Here is a 21,902-nt window from a genome sequence, read left to right on the forward strand (position 1 = left end):
GTAGGGGTGGGGGGGAGTGGGGGGCGATGTGGACACGTATGATGCAAGACGGAGGAGGATTTCACAGGCTCAGTCCCCAAGGTCTGGGGCTCGGGGGAGGGAGCTCCATGTGAGCAAGGTGGGAAGGTCACTCCCCCCCATAACTCCAGTCTAGCTCCTGGCCTCCACTGTTGCAGCAGTTTCCATGAGGCAGCTGGGAATCCCAGCGGTTATTTTCCTGGGCTAGAAGGAGAGCTCGGTTCTTTTTTATTTCTAGCGATGGGGCTGGGGCAGGGGTGAGGGGCCGGGGGGCTGGTGGTAGGAATGGAGTCCTCTTGCCCAGGCCAAGGTGGCGTGTCATGGGGCACAGAAGTTACCTCCTGACCTTGCCTGTGCTGGCTGCCCAGAGTCCAGTTGGACCGGAGCACAACGTGGACGAGGGCTGGAGCCTGGGCGGCGGATGGCATGTCGCTGTGATGGCTGGGGAAACCTGGAGAGGTGGGGGTGGTGGTGATGCAATGTTACATCAGGGCAGAGTCCATCAAGGATGGCAGAAGGGCATGAGACTTGGAAGGACCTGTCCCAGACACTGGTTCTCTTTCGGGGGACTCCAAGAGCTGCCTAGATTTGGGGTATCCTAGGAGTGGTGCCAGCCTCAGTTAATGGTGGTGGGACATGGGAGATTTATGGCCTTTTTAAGAACAAAACATGGCCAGTATAGCAACCTGAGTCCCAAACCCAGCCTTCCTTATCACACTCCTCACTGCCTTTAAATGGGATGACCAAGGCCTCATGTCATCAGCCTTTCTCCTTATGCCCCCGTTTCTTCACGAAGCTGGGAGGAAGTGAGTGTGTTTTGGGAAATGGGCCCCTATTCCAGTTTGTTGATCTCCTGGCTATTCAGCCATTGGGGGCTCTCAAGAGAGACTGCTAGATTCCGGCCCCGGGGAAGAGAGGCGGCGCCTTGGGGGCCGGGCGCGGTACCGCCGGTGTCCGCCATGGGGCAGCGCTGAGCCGCTGGGCGGCGGCGGACTCAGCGCTGACCGGCTCCCCGGGAAGGGGCTGCTCTGCGTGGTGCGGGGATTCAGAGCGCTTGCTTCCCCGCCCCTCCCTCTGGGGACCCTGCCTCCCCGCCAGGAGAAGGAGCAGCTGGTGCCTCAGCGCTCTCCGCTCCCGCTGCCGGAAAGCGAGGCAGTCATCGGGACCACACCGCCGCTGCCGTCAGCTCGCCTTTGGACCTCATCACTGCCACGTGGCCACGGAGGGCAGCGATGGGGGCCACGCGGCAGCTCCTTGGTGGGGAGGGGGCCAGTGAGGCTTCTGGACCCTCTCTCCGCCCTGCCTTTCTCCCTCGACCTGGCGTCACAGTCAAGTCCCTCTGTCCAGGGCTCTCCCCAGCGGCCAGCGCCCTCTCTGTCGGGCAAGGCTGTGAGTGACAGCCCTCTCTACCCCCTGGGGTCTGGACCCTAGAACTGCAAAGCGGAGGTTTCTGCCTGGGGCGCGGTCTCCGAGGGCTCACCGGTGGGCGAGCCGAGTCAAGGAGCATCCGGAAGGGACTGCGGGAGTCACCAAGCCCGGTCCTGCCCTGACCTCTCCATCAGGTGCCCCGATTTCCAGCTCCTACCCTCTTGCTGCTGTGCGGCCTGCCCCTACCTTCCCAGTGACACTTACGTCAGAACCCAGCTATAAATATGCTCTTAGCATCTTAGTCACTTTTCCCAAGAAGTGCTCCCAGGTTATAAATACCCCAGCCATCTGCCTCACAGGCCCGCCCTACCACCAACCTGGCTGGGGGCTGGGGGGTAGCGACAGGCTTGAGAGTGGGTGAGGAAGTAGAAGGAGCCCGAGTGAGTACCTTGCCCTACAGAGAAAAGCCTGAGGAGCCTAGTGTCAGGGGCCAGGGAACACTGGAGAAAAGGTTGGGAAGAGGACAATTCCCCTCTTTCTTTTTTGTGAAAAGCAGAACCAAAAAAGAGAACGAATAATACTGATTCCTGTTACATTTAGTTTATTTTAAAATTTGCTATTCTGTTCATCTTGGATATTTTTGCATTGATTTTTTAAAAATATTGCATTAAAATATTATTTATCTTGACTGATGGAATTTTTGACATCCCCTTAAAATTCTGTCTCCAAGGCAAGTACCTCACTTCACCTCACCTTAGTGTTCACCCTGGGGACTGAAGCTATAGTTGGAAGGAGGGCAGTGAGATCTGAGAGGGGCTGGATTTGGGGTGGGAGACAGTGGTGGAAGAGGGCGGCCAAGCACCAGAAGGCTTCCTTAGATTCTCTCCTTAGGTGAAGATCTCATAAAGTCAAAGGACAGAGACCTTCTGGGCGAGTAGGCGTTTGCTCACGAAGCCCGCAGCTCAGATTTGCCTTTCTCCAGGAGGTCTCTTCCACACTTTCTCCTTTGCGGTGCCTTTTCCAGGGACCTCAGACCTGGATAGGAGGGGGTTATACGCTGAGCAAACACAGACATCACGCTTCCCAAAGGACACACAGGTCTTGCACAATCTCGGCCTTGGGTTGCAGACAATATCGACCCCATGGTTCAGGGCTGTCCTGCTGAAGCGGGGGGGGATGGTGGGGGGAGAGGGCAAAGGTCTGGAGAAGACCCAGTCTCAGAGCAATGCCTCCCTCTCCTCTCCCCAGACCTTCCTTTTCTTCTCCCCATCCCAATCAAGTGGCCCTTGGCCAGCTCCATCTCCCAGACAGGACTCCTGGTGAGAGCCCTGAGGGTCGGTGAATGAAGGCTGCCTTGTCTCTGCCTCCCACCATGTGCATGCCCACAGGTTGTCACCTACTTGCTGGTTGAACAGGGATCTGTCTCATCTCTCGGAGCGAGGACAGAGGGAGGCAAGGAGCAGGTAAAGCCCAGGACTTTATTAGCCGGAAGACCAGAGAGGATGGTTCTAGGAAGCAGGACGGGGCCTAAGAAAGGAGGCAGCCTGGGGAAGGAGGAGTCATGATGTATGGGACAGACAGAAAGTTCAGCCCTAAGGAGACTGCGAGGAGAGAAAAGTGGGCAGGGCAGGCAGGCTCTGCGCATTCGGGGGGTGCCCATCAGGGTCTTGGCAGGAAATAGAAGACTCACTCAGCTGTCGATGTCTGCATCACTAAGAAGACTCAATGAAGGGCCTCTTTTCAGAGGTATGGGCAGGGTTAAGGGGACGGAGGAGGGATGTTGAAGCACCCAGGAGCTCACAAAAGGCAGATCAAAGGCTGAGAGGAGACAGAGGCCCTCGTGTTTCTTATTCCTCTCCCTCCGCCTAGGTTCCATGGTCCTGTGTGACTGTGGCCATGTCTATATACCTACAGCTCCTTTCCAGCTCCCCACTCCCTCCACAGCTCCAGCTCCGTTCTGGTATCCCTGCTTCCACGCTCTTGGCTTGTAAGAGCTTTCCATTCTTGCTAGTTTGCTAGGCCAGTCAAACTCAGCAGGAAGCCAGAGGCCAAAGGAACTCAGGTGAGTCAACCCCCAAGGGTACAGAGCCAAGTGGAGAAGGACAAAGAGTGAATGAAGACATGCCAGAGAGGCTTTAGCAACCCACTGGGCAAGTCAGAGGGAGAAGGGCTCGAGACACAGAGAGGATGTAATGTTTAGTGACTCTAAGGGAGGGACTCTCTGGAGATCCAGGAGAGCGGGGGACGGGGCTGGCCAGCTCATCCTGCAGCGGGGGACGCGCAGCAGAAAGGGCAGGAGGTGCAGGGGACTGCGGGCGGGGCTGCAGCCGGGCTGTGGGCGTCTGTCTGGGACTCGGATGGCCCTGCTCACGGTGGGAGACGCATCAGGGTCCCTGGGGTGGCGGGTGAGCACATGGGGCTTGCTGAGCGGACTCTGCTCTAGGAGAGGGGCTGGTCATCATGACGACGGTGCCATGGTTCTCCTTAGATCGCAGTGGCCCCCCCAGATGAAGGGCTCGTCACATCACTTCCCCGAGTTGCTTCTGGACAGAGGCAGGAAGAGGGCCGCGCCGTACTGTGGAGGAAGAGCAGCTCCGTCAGGGCGTGTTTGCTGGCCCCCCACCCCAGCTGCCTGCACCCACAGACTAACTGCACCCACAGGCCTCGACCACCATGTCCGGAATGTCGGTCTTGACGATGTTGCTGTCTCTGTCGTAGTAGAGCAGAGAGAGGGGGCGCCGGACGGTGGGCACACAGCAGGACCCGCCTCCGGTGGAGCCGGCTGCCGTGCTGGCCTGGAGAAGGCTGAGCACCGAGGTGTGAAAGGAGGCGGCGATGCCAGGCATGCCCGCCACGTGCAGGGGGCAGTACCCTGCGCAGAAGTTCATCGCGTAGCCCTCAGGCTGGATGATCCAGTCGTGCCACCCGATCTCCCGGAAGTCCACGAAGAACTCCTGTCGACAGCACATCCTGGACCTGCCCTGGCAGTCGACGCCTCGACGGCGAACCCGGTGCCTGCCCCCGACTCTCACCCGAGCTGCCACGAAAGGCCTGTGCGCAGCCCCCGCCAGGATGACGGGGCTCCAGGCCGCCTGCCCTTCGGGGGCCAGCTCCAGGGCCAGGTGCCCCAGGCTACAGGCAGTCTGAGCTTCAGGCCCCAGGAGAAGCTGGTGCCAACCGCTGTCGTCTACCTCCAGCAGGTGCTGAGTGGCCAAGGTGAGGTTGGTGTCACGTGGGCTGAGCTCCAGGACCCTCACCTTCAGAGTGCAGCTGGTATTGGGGGGGAGCTGCACAAAGAACATGAGGCGGGCCTGCTGGACCTCCAGGCCGCCAGCTGAGCTGTCGGAGGAGAAGTGGAAATCCAGACGAGTCTGGGTGGTGTTGCAGAGGCCTGTGGACACAAGAAGCCCCCGTCATTCTGCCCTTCTTAGTGTCCGTCCTTCCTGCTACCTCCCCGTGCATTCCTTCTCAGCCACAGTCCTGGCTTGTTAAGGACCCTTTCCTTCTTAAAGATCTCTTCTCACAACTCTCTTGGGATGCTTAATTTTCTTTTTTTTTTTTTGCTTAATTTTCCTTACTGGCTTTTCTTTCTCTGACCATCCCTCCAGTGCCAGAGTTCTTTGGTCTGTCTTTGACCTCCACTTCCTCTTTTTTTTTTTTTTAACCCCTATTTCCCCAACCAGGGATCGAGCATGCCCACCCCCCCTAGAGTGGAAGCTCGGAGTCTTAACCACTGGACCCCCAGGGAAGTCCTGTCTCCTCTTACCCTACACTGAGGGGAGCCCTGACCCACAGTTGCGGGCAGCCAGCGCAAATCCTATGCTGGTGATTCCTGAATCTGTCAGTCCAGTCCAGACCATTTTGCACCTTGCAAATCACCAAGCTTCAGGCCGAAACTTCTAACTGCTTAATTTTGCCACATTCTGTAGAAATGCAGAAATCACTGTTTTCCTCCCTACACACCTCTCTTTCTGTTCTTAGAATTGGTGGCACCATTGCTTTGCTTATCATCTTTAGAAACCCTAAGATCACCTCCCTTATTCTCCACAGACAGTTCCTCACCAGAGTGGTTCTGATGACTGGCATAAGGACTTACCTAGCTGTCCAGTGGTTAAGACTCCATGCTTCTAGTGCGAAGGGTGTGGGTTCAATTCCTGGTCAAGGAACCAGGATCCCACATGCTGTGTAGCTCAACCAAAAAAAAAAAAAAAATGGCTCTGCATTTCTTCCTGTACCTATTACTCTTGCCCGATTTCCTCCTGACCTGCTGAAACACATTAATTGGATTTCCGTTCCCTCCACTCCTGCTCTTGTCAGGATCACTAACACCCTCCATGTTGCTGTATCCAGGTGGTTTCATCTCTATATTCGCCTTACCTGGACTTCAAGCCCGTGTTTGACACAGTTGACCGTTCCCTCCTTCTGGAAATATTTCCTTCCCTTGGCTTTCGTGACTCTGGCTACTCTATCTTGGTCTCTTTGGCTGACAGCTCGTCTTCCTCTGCCTGACCTCTAAACGTTTGGAGGTCCTCAACTCCCTTCTCTTCTCTATCTGTACTCTCTCCCAGAAAGATCCCATCAATTCCCTTGGCTTTCAATTTCATCTATATGCTGATAACTCCCCAGATACCTATATCTGTGGCCCTGACCTCTCCCTGAGCCTCAGGCTTGTATATCCAGCTGCAGATCTGATATTCCACTAGGATATCCAAATGCTATCTCAAACTTTTCAAGTTCAGAGAACTCTAGGTTTATCCTCCCCGACCCCCAACTCAAACCTGTTCCTTCTTCAATCTTCCCTTTCCCTATAAAAGTATTGCTTAAACCAAAGTCTTGCTTGCCCTCATTCCCTTCTTTGAAATAATCTGCAGACCTGTCAACTACATCTCCAGTTCATAATATAATTTCACTTAACCCCACCTCCTCTACCATACATTAGTTCAACCCACAATCATCTTTTTCCTGAACTATGGCAATAGCTTGCCAAGTGGTTGGTTCACTCTTGCCCACAAAACCACATTAGTCAGAGTAATTTTTTTTTTCTGGCTGTGTTATGTGGCATGTGGTATCTCAGTTCCCTAACCAGGGATCGAACTCACACCTACTGCAGTTGAAGCACGGAGTCTTAACCACTGGACCACCAGGGAAGTCCCAGAGTAATTTTTTTAATAGCATAAATCTGATCTGCTTAATCCTCTCAGCCTAAAACCCTTCAAAGGCTTCCCATTGCTATTTGAATAAAATCTAAACCCCTTAACAGGGACTTCCCTGGTGGTCCTGTGGTTAAGAATCCACCTTCCAATGCAAAGGACGTGAGTTCAATCTCTGATCCTCGGGGAGCTAAATCCCACATGCTGTGTTGCAGCTAATCCCTAGTGCCACACCTGGAGAAACCCAGTCACCACAAGGAAGAGCCTGCACACTGCAATGAAGACTCAGAACAGCCAAAGTTAGAGTAAATAAACCCCTAACATTCTTGCCTAGAGAAATCCATGGACAGAGGAGCCTGGCGGGCTATGGTCCATGGACACTCAGAGTCAGACACAACTCGAGCAACTTAGCACACACACACAGCCTGGAAACTTGTATGATTAGGCATTCTGCCACTTAAAGACTATATTCTACCTGTACTGGTTTTTTTCTGTTCCTTGAACTCTTACGAAGCATGGACCCACCTCATGATCTTTGCACTTGCTATTTCCCCTGCCTGGAATGTCTTTCCAAGAATGTTGAATGACTGGCTCCTTCTTGCCATTCAGCTCAGATTTGCTTCTTTAGAGGGGCTTCCCTGACTGACCTAGCTAAAACAGCCTTCAACTTTACCCTCATCTCTTTAATACGCCATCCTGTTTAACTGGTCTTTACAGCCACTGTCACTCTCTGTAATCATCTTGACTTTTTGTTCATTTGTTGACCATATGCTTCTCCCTCCCGCTTCTTCCCCCATCCCCACTCCCAGCCAGAATGTAAACTCCACAAAGCTACAGACTGTGTCTGTGTGGCTCTCCACTGTATCCTTAGCACCTGGTACATAATAGGCATTCAATAAACGCTTTTTGAGTGGATGGCTTTTCATTCTTTTTTTTAATTCTTTTTTTTTTGAATGAACCATTTTTAAAGTCTGTTTTGAACTTGTTAAAACATAGCTTCTGGTTTATGCTTTGGTTTTTCAGCTGCGAGGCATGTGGGATCTTAATTCCCTGAGCAGGGATTGAATCCCCATCTCCTGTGTTGAAAGGTAAAGTCTTAACGAAAAGACTGCCAGGGAAGTCAGGTTTTTCATTCTTATTTTATGCTGACATCAGAATTATTTTCCAAAAGGCTAGATCATAAAATTCATAGTTTAAAAAGACTTATTGATGAATACACCTGTTTTAGGAGGCAACTAAACGCCATTATGCTTTGGCCTTAGTGACCCCTTTTTCAAATTTAAGTAAAGAATGCTTTATTGTGGGAATGTCACTGATACGCTCATGGGCGTAAAAGAACAGAAACTAAAATTCAACTAGACTTGGTGAATTGTAGAGCCTGGAATATGGTTGTTCTAGACAGCTCTGGAAGTCTGCAAGGTCTCAGCCGTCTCAGTTTCCCTGTGGAAGTCTAGTCCCTTCTCCCCTTTCCGTGGATCTACCTCTTCTGCCTCGCTGTGAGCTTCCTCGGGTCTATAAACGGTGGCCCCGGCTCCTGAGTCTACAGAACTTTTAACTTAGCTCTTCTGAGCTAAGTGATCTGATTCTTTAGTGTTCCAATTCCAAAACCCTAAAAGAAGAGCCTGACTGGCTCAGGTAATCTTTTCTTGTTAGGTCACTAAGCGCCCTTACCTTTCAGAACCTCGTAAGTCGCCCCAGTCACGGCACGCAGACACAGAGCCAGCAGGGGCCGTGGTGGACCTCTACACTGCTGACCGTCGGTGAACAACGCCTCCCAATACTCACGGTTTCGTCCAAACCCTTCCCATATTAACTCTGGGCTTGGCCCGTGACTTGATTTGGCCAGTGAGAGGTAGGCAAGCACGGTGCAAGTAGATGCTTAGTAAGTACTCTGCGGCTTCCCCCTCTTGGAAGGAAACCTTTATTTTATTTATTTTTTATTCTTTTGAAACCTTTATTTTAAATTGCTTTTTTTCATTTGGCTGCATGTGGGACCTTAGTTCCCTGACTGGTTATTGAACCTGCGCCCCCTGTATTGGAGGTGTGGAGTCTTAACTACTGGACTGCCAGAGGAGTCCAGGAAACCTCTAAATGCTTTAAAGACACTTGGGCTAGACTACGGAATGGTGAGGATCCATGTGGAGAGAGACTTCGGAAGATCAGAGGCCCTCCTAGAGATTTCAGCCCCATCTGAGAACGCAATTACTTGAATGACCTCAGCGATCCCACATCAAGTGAAAGAACTGTCCAGAATAAGTCCAGTCAAACTACAAAATCACAGAAAATACTGATTTTTTTTCCCTTTAAGCCTCAATGTTTGAGCTGATCAGCTCTAATAATGGATAACTAAAACAGAAATCAGTATCCGAAGTGGGGTACACCATAGCGAAGGCTTAAAATATGCAGCACAGGCTTAGGGACTGGGCGTCAGACAAGGGATGGAAGGACAGCAGGGAGAGTGTTAGTGAAGGCAGGAAGGACAGTGAAGGAATCGCTGTTGGAAGCTAGAGAAAGGGGAACCTGTGTTATGTATTGGCTATCGTCTCTGGTAACTTGGAAGCTAGAAATGGTATATAACAAAGTTGTGAATTTAGCTAAAGATATTTCTGGGCAGAACGTTGAAAGTGCCAATTGGCTTATTTTAGCTGCCTATGATAAGGCATCTCAAGAGTGAGATGAACTAAAAAAGGAATTGTTCAATGTTCAAGCAGAATTTAGAGAAAAACTTTCCAACAGGACTTGTTAGATTGAACAATAAAATATTTCTTCATTCCTCAACTCTGGCAAAAGGTTCTCAAACTAAGAAATGGTCTTAGGGCAAAAATCAATCCCAGGACACTGCAGGTAAAACATGGCTTCAGAGTTATGATCAGAACAGTAAAGGGTAAGCTCTAAGACCTTTTGTTAGGACCTAACATCTTTGTTAAGATCTTTTTTTTTTCTTGGTCACACTAGTTCCCCAGCCAGGGATGGGACCAGTGCTCCTGCAGTGGAAGCACGGAGTCTTAATCACTGGGCCACCAGGGAAGTTCAAAGATCTAAAACGTAAGATGTTCCTCTATAGATTCTCTCAGCTAGACAGAAGGGCTTCTAAGAATCTTATCCCCCAACACCCTGACTTGTAATCTAAAGACAGGCATCTGTCTTGATAGAATGGAGTGCCTTTTGTCTGACTGAGCAGACTATAATTTGTTATTTAGAAGGCTCATAGAGTGTTAAAGAGAACTTCAATAGTGAAAGCAGCACCAGTTTGGCCTAAAAGAGTTAGAGATGACGCAGAATGAAAAGAAGTCTCCAGGCCTCCAGGCCCCCAACTCTTTTGGGCAGATGCAGGCTGAGAAAACTGCTCAGCTGCAAACACAGGCCACTTTTTATTTAATAGGAGAGACACCTGGGGCTGGCACTATGGGTTGAGAGAGCGGATCTAGAAGCCTAGGAGAGCGATGGTGGGCTCTTCTTAAGAGGAGAGGAAAATCGCAGAGAAAGGCCTTAACCAAGGAACTCCAGACTGAGGGTAGAATTTTCATGGACCAGTGACTGCTCTGCATCTTCCTCCCGTCTCCCATTTTGAACAGGTGTATCTACTATGGTTATTCCATTCCTGTCTCAGCACTGTACGTTAGGTATGTGGGAAGCAGATAACTTGAATTTTTAGGTCAAAGGCAGTGTTGTGCTGGTAAATATTTAACAACTGGATTGCAGAGTGGGGGGGAAAGGCGCTGACTAATAGCGTTAGCCAGTTTCTGAGGAATACGTCCTCCTCCACTGGCCAATTTCAGACTGCCAGTGTGGTACCACTGCATGCACAGCTGGCAGATGTTCACCATCAGGCCTCAGGAACCAGTCTGAGCCAGTGTCAGGGCACCACCGGAGGGTCTTCCCCTGGTTTCTCGGGGCCCCAAGCTCCTTCTCTTTGTATTTCCAGCAAGAATCATTCTCAGATCTTCTCTTTCACACAATGGTGGAGATGACAGCTTAAGTTGGAATGAAAACTTGAAACTAATAAAATATTTAAATGTAAAAGATAGGATCCAGGGATCAGTCATTCTCACCTCCAAAGTTCATTTTGGGTCACACCCCCCTCAGCCTGAATGTGGTATTCATTCATTGATTAGCAAATATGAAAGGATATAGACTTTAAAGTCAGAGAGGACTGTGTTTGAATTCTGCACTTTGTAAGCTGTGTGACCTTGGCCATGTAAATTATCTTCTTCGAGTTTTAGTTTCTGCATTCTTAAGATGGGAATGATAAAATGTTAGCCGCTCTTTGCGACCCCGTGGACTGTAGCCTGCCAGGCTCCTCTGTCCATGGAATTCTCCAGGCTAGAATACTGGAGTGGGTTGCCGTTTCCTTCTCCAGGGGATCTTCCTGACCCAGGGATCGAGTCTGGGTCTCTGGCATTGCAGGCAGATTCTTTACCGTCTGAGTGACCAGGGAAGGATAAAGTCTACTTTATGCCAGGATTAACTGAGAGGAGGCAGGTACAATAAACACCTGGTAATGGTCATTCCTGCCACGGTGTGCAGGACCGGGGCCAAGCATCAGGGACACAGAGGTGAGAAAAGCCAACCAGGAGGCACAGCGGTGAGGAAGCCACCTGCCAATGCAAGGGACAGGGATTCGACCTGTGAGCTGGGAAGATCCCACATGCGAGGAGCAACCAACCCCATGAGCCGCAATGACTGAGCCCACGCTTGGGAGCCCATGAGCCACAAGGACTGAGCTCACGCGCTGCAACCCCCGAAGCCCTCACGCCTGGAGCGTGCGCTCTGCGACAAGAGAAGCCACACCAGTGAAGACCCAGGGCAACAAAAAATAAAATAAATACTGAAAAAAAAGAATTCATAAGGCTTAGTAGCAGATAGGATGGTAACAGCAATAAATAACAATAAAAACAACCAGGATTGTGGTGTTCAAAGGACTCAAGGTTTCATGGCCACTGTCCACTTTGTGTTCGTCCACTCCAAACTGCCTTCAGCTCCAAATGCAGTCCGTTTCTTCAGATTTTCACTTGTGTGTTTCCGTTTAGGATGTTGTTGACCATTTTTCACCCACTGACATTAGACTTCCTGTGCAATCTAGCCTGTCTGTAAACTTCTGAAAGACTCGCCTGTCCTGCCAGGCCCAGTGACTGACTTCTGGCCATCAAGTACCTGTGTCCTCATCCAGCGTTCATTTCATTCTGCCTTGTATTCTAAATAATTTATTCCTAGCAGTATCAATTAAACTCTTCATGGGCAGGAGCTGAGTCTTCTAAGTTCCCTGGCACCTTCTCCGTTCTAAGTGAAAGAAAGTGAAAGTGTCAGTCGCTCAGTCGTGTCCGATTCTTTGCAACCCCACGTACTGCAGTCTGCCAGGCTCCTCTGTCCGTGGGTTTCTCCAGGCAAGAATACTGGGGTGAGTTGCCATTCCCTTCTTCAAGGGATCTTCCTGACCCAGGATTGAACCTGGGTCTTCTGCATTCCAGGCAGATTCTTTACTGTTTGGGCCACCAGGGAAGCCCATCCTTCCTGAGTACATTAATTAGTTCACTTAATTCTCTCAACTATCCTCTCATTATCTCTGTTCTGCAAATGAGAAAACTATCAACAACCCAGGACATATATTAATAAGTGGCTGAGCTGGAATTTGAGCCCAGTTTATCTGACTCCAGAGTCTGTGCTCTATATTATGAGCAGAAACCCTTTTTTGAGCTGGAATAGGGTCTCATTAGTCACTGGGGTCTCTAGACATGGTCAAGCTGACCTACAGAATGGTTTGGTTGTTCGTCAAGCATCCACTCTGTTTGCAAGAGGCAGAGTGGTATGATGGTCAAGGTCAAGGATTTGAGACCTAGGCTGTCTGGTTCCACCTCCTACTGGTCATATGACCTTGAGCTACCTACTCAACCTCTTTGAGCCTCAGTTTCGTGACTTCTAAAATACAGACAACAATAGTATTTGCCTACCTGACTTGCGAGGTTCTTAAGGAGTTAGTATCTGTAAAAGGCTTAGAACACTGTAAACATTGTACGTGTGCGTGTTTAGTCGCTTCAGTCCCGTCCGACTCTTTGCAACCCTATGGACTGTAGCCCGCCAGGCTCCTCTGTCCGTAGGATTCAGCAGGCAAGCATACCGCAGTGGGTTGCCATGTCCTCCTCCAGGGGATCTTCACGACCCAGGGATCGAACCCGAGTCTTGTGTGTCTCCTGCATTGCAGGCAGGTTCTTTACCGCTGAGCCACTGGGGAAGCCCAAATATTGTATAAGTGCTAGTTTTTCTACTATATACTAGTCTCTGGTGATAATGTGAGGAATAAATGACAGTTCCTGAACCCAAGGGGTTGAATTCTATGGGAAGACAGACTTCATAGAAAACCTGGAAACAGGCAATTCCACAAGGAAGGTCCAGGTTCCGGGCGAGGGTATGGGAGCCACAGGAGAGCGGGCCCCTCAGCCTCAAGTCAGGGTGGGCATTTTCAGGATAGGAGTGCTGGGTCTTGAAGGAAGTAAACGCCGACCAAAGGAAAGGGACCAGGATTGGGAAGGGCCTTCTAAACCTAAGACAAATCTTGCAAGAAGCTCAGAGGCAAGAGAGATCATTTGTTTAAGTTCTTTCTCAGATCCTGTCTCTGAATTCTTTTTTTTGGCCCCACCTTGAGGCTTCTGAGATCTTAGTTCCTCAGCCAGGGATTGAACCTGGGCCCTCAGCCATGAGGGTGCAGAGTCCTAAGCCACCAGCATGCATGCTGTCACGTCCCACTTTCTGTGACCCCATGGACTGCAGCCCGCCCACCAGGCTCCTCCATCCACGAAATTTTCCAGGCAAGAAAAATGAAATGGGTTGCCATTTCCTACTCCAAAACCTCTGGACCACCAAAGAATTCCCCTGTCTCTGAATTCTTGATATTCTCTCCAGCTGCCCACTAAATTCTCTACCCCCATCCCCGTTTTGATCTATCCTTTAAATATCTTTCTGAGCCCCATTTTGACCCTGTTCTGATGTGGACCCAAGATCATCAAGCAAGAGGACAGGAGTCGGTGGAGCAAAATTGTAATTGGAGTTTTTCACTTTTCTACCTTTTACCCAAATGAGGTATCTGGGGGGGACAGGGTACAGACAGGCTGGATCCTGGGCCAGGGGAGGGACAGACTCTGCAGTTCCCAGACCCTGAGTCCAGGCTCAGGGAGTGGTTGGGCTCACATCACAGCCTGTGGAAGTGTGTGGGGCCTGCAGAGAGAGGAACCAGGGGAGATGGGGTAGGCAGTCTCAAAGAGAAGTGACAGGTACCCACTTCTCAGGTGCCCAGGGGTCAAGTCTAAACTATAAGGCAGCGCTTGGGTGGGTGGGGGTTGGGAGCCTGGGATTAGGAAACTATAGGCTGTGGGAGGCCAGATTGGGATGGCTTTGGGGAGAAAGTCAGAGGTCAGATATCGGGGAGGAAGCTTTTCGTTTCCTGAGGAGATCGGGCTTGGGGGAAGACATACAGGCCAAGAACCCACCTGTCTCGGCAAAGCTGATGATGTCATACTCCTGGCCCCCGTCGGCTTCCGGAAGCGGCCCCTGCGGGGGCCCGCGGAGGCGCTGCAGGGCAGCCCGCAGGGCAGCTCGGGACACAGGCCGGCCCAGGGTGGGGCGCTGGCTGAGGCGCAGCTGGTCCAAGATGCGCCTCTTGGCCAGGTTAAGCAGCAGCTCCCGGTGGCTCTCCACGTCCAAGGCCAGCTCCCCGCAGGCTGGACACTGTCTGTCAGCTCTGGGAGCGGCCCCCATGGCTGCAGCCAGGACCAGCACGGCCAGGAACAAGGAGCCGATCATCGCCAAGGGGCCTGCTTGAGCTCCCGCCTGAGACAGAGCTGCAACCCCGGGCTGCAGGGTCTCCAGCTGTGGTCTCGGCTCCTTCCCTGCCGGCCGCCGGGGGCCCCGGAAGCGGAGTGTGTCCAGCTGGCATGAACCCTGGCTGTAGGGGGTAGTGCAGTCAAACCTCCAGTTCGAGAGATGAAGTCAGTTACAGGTAGAAGCTGGCAGAAGCCTCATCGTCAACGAAAGTGCAGCGTGGGGGATGTGAGGCGAGGTTGGTTCGGCTGTCCCTCGGCCAACTTTGGAAGAGAGTGGGTTACCCGTGTGGGCCGCCAGGCCTGGGGACAAAGGTCAGAGATGAAATCCCTCTTCGGATTGATAGCCTTGCTCGGAAGCCTGGCAGCAGGGGGTGGGAGTGGGGTGTGGAGATCAGAGGTTTAAAGATAGAACGTTAGAACATGGCTTTCAAACGTGAGGGGGTCATTGGCAGGACGCCGTAGGTCATTGTCACGTAGGTTGTGGAGAGTTCATTTTCCGCTGCCTGGGCCTTCTCAAAGCCCTGCCGCCCTCTCCCCCCTCGCAGAGGCTCACAGTCCACACTCCTTTGTAGCCCCGGGTTGGGTTTTGCCCTGTGGGGCTCACAGTCACCTCCGGTCTGCTGGTTAAAGGAGGGAAGGGCACTGTTCTAGCCAGGTCTTCTGGGTCCTCAGAGGGAGGTCTGAAGTGGAGAAGGAGCGTGAGATCTAGACTGCCTCAGACTTGGGGGTTTCTCCTCTTCAGGAAAATACATTCTGAGACTTCTCAGAATTCCTGGTGTTCTACCCCAAAGGTCCTGAGTAGCAGGTCTCCAAGGACAAGCCTCTGCGTCCACAGCCGGGATTTACCTGGCAGGGGTGGGCAGGTGAATTAGGAATAAAGGTTTTCAAGCCAGATGGCCTGGGTTAAAATTCTGTGTCTTCCTTTCATAAGCCGTATGACTGTGCGCAAGCAACCTGACCTCTCTTACTTCAATTTCTTCATCAGAGAAATGGGAAAAATGATCATTCATGATTCCAAAGTCCAAAAAACCTTGTAATCCATACTACTTTGGAGGTAGTTCATATGGCAGCTAAACCTGCCCTGAAGAGAAGTGTGGTTATTTGTGGTCTTTTAAAAACTCATCCTGGAGACTATGTATGCATTCTTACTCCAGAAATATTGATTATGGATGATTAATATACATACTATTTTACTTTTCTATTTTTATGTTTTGGCCACATACCCCATGGCTTGTGGGATCTTACGTCCCGGACTAGGGATTGAACCTGTGCCCTTGGTAGTGTAAGTGCAGGGTCCCAATCACCGGATTGCCAGGGAATCCCCCATTTCACCTTTCTGAAACCGGAAATTTCCCGAACTCTGAAACATGTCTGGCCCTATGGATTTTGAATATGGAATTACAGATCTTTAATGATTTTCTGAGAGTTTTGAAATTTAAATAATTTTATAAGGTACTTACACTGGCTGGCACAGAATAAGTGCTTAATTAAAGGTGGTTTGCTTTTTTTTTTTGGCTTAAAACAACAGAAATTTATTCTTGCACAGGTCTGAAAGACAGAAATCCAAAATCTGTATAGTTGTTGTTTAGTCACTAAGCTGTTTCTGACTCTTTATGATCTCATGTAATGTAGCCTGCCAGGCTCCTCTGTCCATGGGATTTCCCAGGCAAAAATACTGGAGTGGGTTGCCGTTTCCATCGTCACAAAGTTCTTGGTGGTTGTTGTTAATATTTATTTTATTTTTTTGACTGCACCAGGGTGTTTTTGTTTCATTTTTTGGTCACTTTTTGCGTCATGTGGGATCATAGTTCCCCCACCAGGGATCGAACCCATGCCCCCTGCATTGGAAGCACGAAGTCTTAGCCACTGGACCACCAGGGAAGTCTCTTAATTAAAGTTTATAATTATTCTTGCTACATACTTTTTTTAAAAAAACATTTTAACTTTGCATTGGGTAAAGTTATTTTTAAATTTTATTTATCTTTGGCTGTGCTGCATTGCTGCGTGGGGGCTTTCTCTAGTTGTGGAGCGTGGCTTCTCTTGTTGCAACACATAGGCTCTAGAGCAGAGGCTTAGAAGTTGTGGAACATGATCTTAGTTGCCCCCTAGCATGTGGAATCTTCCTGGACCAGAGATCAAAACCGTGTCCTCTGCATCGGCAGGCAGGTTCTTAACCACTAGACCAGCAGGGAAGTCTGCTACATCGATTTGTTTGTGGGCCAGAGTACCCTCACCCCTAGACGTGCTGAAGAAATTCTGCCAATATTTGTCCTCCTGGACTCTGCTTTCTTGGATGCCGTGCCCCCAGTTACCATCTGCGGTGCAGTCACTTAACAAGTCGTCCGCTGCCTTTATACTCTTAGCACTGCACACAGGAGGTCAAAACACTTATTGGATGAATAAATGCTAGTGTACAGACCGGTTATCAGAAATCACACATGATTGAACTTTTCTGTGTCACAGCTTACTAGCTCTTCAACAGGGGCTCATCTTTTCTTCTTCTTCTTCTTTGTTTTGCCATAAAGTGTACGGGAATTTAGTTTCCCGATCAGGAATGGAACCTTCACCCCTTGCATTGAAGCACACAGTCTGAACCACTGCACTAGTCCCTCTTCTGTTTTCATACCTGTGATAGAAGCAGATTTATTAGTTTCTAGTATAGGTTTATTTCTTTATAAAAAATCGGTTTTACTGAATTTTAACAAAAAATTCACATAACATAAAATTCACCCTTTAAAGTATATAATTCAGCAGTTTTTAGTACATTCACAGAGTTCTGCAAAAATCACTGTTATCTAATGTGAGAATCATTTCATCATTCCCCAAAGAAAACCGGTACCTGTTAGTAGTCATTTTCTAGTAATCTTCCAACTGACAGGAATTGATCTTATATCTAACATTTTAATATTCCTAATTTCATTCTTGGATATAACTTTACCTGGAGGTTGGGAGAAATAGCTACATTGCTATTTGTTTCATGTCTTAACGACATTATGTACTTCCCAGACCCCCTCAGACTCTAAGATGATTTCAGCTGCTCCTCTTCTGTCTGACAAACAGTCGGGAGATAAGAGGTCGGCAAACGCAGGAGAGCAGGGTTCGCTTTGCGTTTCTGCCTTAGCTGTTCTTCAGTTACTGCACGTGTCCCTGAAAGGCCCTTCCGATGCACTCTGCCTTATGACACACAGATCCTTTGAAACCTGCCCTTTTCACTCACGTTTCTTTTTTTTAAATTTTATTTTATTAAAGTATAATTGCTTTACAATGTTGTGTTAGTTTCCGCTGTACAATAAAGTGGATCAGCTGTATGGATGCATACATCCCCTCCTCGAGTCTCTCCCACCCCACCCCACCACTCCAGGGCGTTACAGAGCACTGACCTGACTCCCCGGGCTAAGAGCAGCTTCCCAGTGTTTCACACATGGTGGTGTACACATGTCAACGCTCTGTTCCCAGTTCACCTCCCTTCCCCTCGCCCCCACCGTGTCCAGTTGCATTTCTAACAGTGTAGTGATTAAGAGCAGTTAATGAAGATAAAATGTCTCAGTTCAAAATCTGGAACTTTGTTGCCCCAGGGTTCCTTATTATTATTATTTTTTTTAAACCAGAGTTTTTTTTCTCTTTTTATTTTTGGCTGTGCTAGTTCTCATTGCTTCCGGGCAGGCTTTCTCCAGTCGTGGGGAGCGGGAGCTGCTCTTCGGGGCAGCGCACGGGCTTCTCGCGGCAGTGGCTTCCTTTGCTGTGGACCACAGGCTCAGCGGCTGGGATACGTGGGCTTAGTTGCTCCGTGGCATGCGGAATTTTCCTGGACCAGGGATCGAACTGGTGTCTCCTGCACTGGCAGGCAGATTCTTATCCATTACACCAGCAGGGAAGCCCAGGGTTCCTTCTCTTATAAAATGAGTACAAGGGCAATACCTACTGTTTTGAGGATTAAATTGAAATAACAGATGTAGAATGCTACATATCCTATACTCCATGTACATATATTGTTGTGGTTGTTTAGTTGCCTTAGTCCCTAAGCTGTGTCTGATTCTTTTACAACCCCATGGATAGTAGCCTGCCAGGTTCCTCTAACCGTGGGATTTCCCAGGCAAGAATACTGGAGTGGATTGCCATTTCCTTCTCCAGGGGATCTTCCCAAACCAGGGATAGCACCTGCATCTCCTGAATATGTCTCCTGCATTGGCAAACAGATTCTTTACCACTGAACCACCAGGGAAGTCCTATATACATACATACATACATAACATGAATACAAATATTAGTGATTATTTCCTCCTGGCCATCACTGCCTCCTGCCTCCAAGTTGAAAAACGACATTGCTGATTTTTGAAGGAAAGGAGAATTTCTTATCTTTACAACCTTGTTGGTTATCCATTGCCTCACTGATGAACTCCAACTTATATTCTTAAAGGTTAGTTGAAATTTCACCTTTAGCATCTCTGTAGCTCATTTGATCTCACTTATGTCTAAGAACTAAACGCTCCTTCATGTGTTTCCACAGCACGTTGAACACCTCTCTATTATAGCACATGTTTGTTGCTGTTCTTTAGTCACTAAATCATGTCTGACCCTTTGCAACCCTATGGACTGTAGCCCACCAGGCTCCTCTGTCCATGGGATTTCCCAGGCAAGAACAGGCAAATGGTTTGCCATTTGCAACCCTGACCCAGGGATCTTCCTGACCCAGAGATCTAACCTCCATCTCCTGCATTGGCAGATGGATTCTTTACCACTGAGCCATCAGAGAAGCCCCATATGTGTGTGTGTGTGTGTGTGTGTGTGTATACATATATATATATTATATTAATACAAATATTAGCTGTTTGTCTCTTAGATCTCCTGCATTGACAGGTGGGTTCTTTACCACTAGCACCACTACATAATAAATATGTAATGACTGAATTCTATCCATGTATGACTACAGTGCTTTGAGGGAGTTAGTAAAGAAATGATGCAAATACATGTAATCAGTAACTAAATTGATTCTGCTTAGGATGGACAGTGTGGGGGAAGTTGCAAATTTAAGATGATTTTTTAAAAAACAATTGTGTGTTAAAGGGTGGTGGTGTGAAGCAGTGATTTTAAACAGGATGGACTTAAACCAACTGTTAGTTCAGTTCAGTTCAGTCGTTCAGTTATGTCTGACTCTGCAACCCCATGGACTGCAGCATGCCAGGCCTCCCTGTCCATCGCCAACTCCTAGAGTTTACTCAAACTCATGTCCATTGAGTCGGTGATGCCATCCAACCATCTCACCCTCTTTCGTCCCCTTCTCCTGCTCTCATTCTTTCCCAGCATCAGGGTCTTTTCAAATGCGTCAGCTCTTCGCATCAGGTGGCCAAAGTATTGGAGTTTCAGCTTCAGCATCAATCCTTCCAATGAACACCTAGGACTGATCTCCTTTAGGATGGACTGGTTGAATCTCCTTGCAGTCCAAGGGACTCTCAAGAGTCTTCTCCAACATCACAGTTCAAAAGCATCAATTTTTCGGCGCTCAGCTTTCTTCACCGTCCAACTCTCACATCCATACATGACTACTGGAAAAACCATAGCTTTGACTAGACAGACCTTTGTTGGCAAAGTAAAGTCTCTGCTTTTTAATATGCTGTCTAGGTTGGTCAAACTTTTCTTCCAAGGAGCAAGCATCTTTTAATTTCATGGCTGTAGTCACCAACTGCAGTGATTTTGAAGACCCCCAAAATAAAAGTCTCTCAATGTTTCCACTGTTTCCCCATCCATTTGCCAGGAAGTGATGGGACTAGATGCCATGATCTTAGTTTTCTGAATGTTGAGTTTTAAGCCAGTTTTTTCACTCTCCTCTTTCATTTTCATCAAGAGGCTCTTTAGTTCTTTACTTTCTGCCATAAGGGTGGTGTCATCTGCATATCTGAGGTGATTGATATTTCTCCCAGCAATCTTGATTCCAGTTTCTGCTTCATCCAGCCCAGCGTTTCACATGATTGTACTCTGCATATAAGCTAAATAAGCAGGGTGACAATATACAGCCTTGATGTACTCCTTTGCTGATTTGGAACCAGTCTGTTGTTCCACGTTCAGTTCTGTTTCTTCGTGACCTGCATACAGATTTTTCAAGAGGCAGGTCAGGTGGTCTGGTATTCCCATCTCTTTCAGAATTTTCCAGTGTTTGTTGTGATCCACACAGTCAAAGGCTTTGGCATAATCAATAAAGCAGAAGTAGATGTTTTTCTGGAACCCTCTTGTTTTTTCAGTGATCCAACAGATGTTGGCAATATGATCTCTGGTTCCTCTGCCTTTTCTAAAACCAGCTTGAACATCTGGAAGTTCATGGTTCACATACTGTTGAAGACTGGCTTGGAGAATTTTGAGCATCACTAGCACGTCAGATGAGTGCAACTGTGCGGTAGTTCGAGCATTCTTTGGCATTGCCTTTCTTAGGGATTGGAATGAAAACTGACCTTTCCCAGTCCTGTGGCCACCGATGAGTTTTTCAAATTTGCTGGCATATTGAGTGCAGCACTTTCAGAGCAGCATCATCTTTTAGGATTTGAAACAGCTCAACTGGAATTCCATCACCTCCACTAGCTTTGTTCACTAGTGATGCTTCCTAAGGCCCACTTAGACTTCACATTTCAGGATGTCTGGCTCTAGGACGGTGATCAGACCATCGTGATGATCTGGGTCATGATGATCTTTTTTGTACAGTTCTTCTGTGTATTCTTGCCACCTCTTCTTAATATCTTCTGCTTCTGTTAGGTCCATACCATTTCTGTCCTTTATGGTGCCCATCTTTGCATGAAATGTTCCCTTCGTATCTCTAATTTTCTTGAAGAGATCTCTAGACTTTCCCATTCCATTGTTTTCCAAGTCTTTTTGTACTGACTGCTGAGGAAGGCTTTATCTCTCCTTTGGAATAGTTGTCTGAGGAGGCCTTACACACAACTATGAAAAGAAGCGAAAGGCAAAGGAGAAGAGGAAAGATATACCCATTTGAAACCTACTTTATGTAGAGTTAAATTTTTACATCATGGAAAAAATGGACACTTACCTACTACATGATCTTTATCCATTTATACTACAAGTATCTACTTCATATACGCTGTTTTGGGAGCAGGAGTTACAGTCCTAGGTGAAAGGCTATTTTTAAGTACTCTGTAAACTTAAAATTTTCAGTTACCAGTATCATGTTTAAATCAAGGGTGACTCTGACAGGCTTGATCTGTTTCAGGTGAACTAAGGGGCGCCGCGGATCTGGATTGGCGCCTGCAGACACGGGTGAGGCGGCGGCGGCGACAGAGTGAGCGTGAGTGAGCGCGCCGGCCGGTGGGTGAGCACGCAGGGGCGTCCGCGGGCGTGGAGACAGGCACACAGGAAGCAGGGACGCGCCGGGCGCAGGGCGCGGTGACGACGGCGCCGGACGTGCTGACGTCGCGCGCAGGCCGCAGCGGGGGGCGGACTCCGGGCCTCTCTTCCCCTCTGTTTCCCCCTCCCCCTTTTCTCCCGGTCCGGGGTCGGTCTCCCGCGTCTCCCCCTCCTCCCCCTTCCTTCCCAAGCCCCTTCCCCTCCC

General features: G+C 49.1%; 1 protein-coding gene across 1 annotated transcript; it reads right to left on the reverse strand.

Moving 5' to 3' along the window:
* Nucleotides 1–4,031: 4,031 nt before the first annotated feature.
* INHBC (inhibin subunit beta C) lies at nucleotides 4,032–14,330 on the reverse strand. Its single transcript, XM_065932198.1, has 2 exons — nucleotides 14,018–14,330; nucleotides 4,032–4,777 (listed from the first exon to the last, which is right to left on the reverse strand). Exons 1-2 carry the CDS (start codon nucleotides 14,328–14,330, stop codon nucleotides 4,032–4,034), a joined length of 1,059 nt encoding a protein of 352 aa, XP_065788270.1.
* Between the last annotated feature and the right edge of the window lie 7,572 nt (nucleotides 14,331–21,902).

Source organism: Muntiacus reevesi, chromosome 4 (genome assembly GCF_963930625.1).
Source record: "Muntiacus reevesi chromosome 4, mMunRee1.1, whole genome shotgun sequence".
Taxonomy (NCBI): Eukaryota; Metazoa; Chordata; class Mammalia; order Artiodactyla; family Cervidae; genus Muntiacus; species Muntiacus reevesi.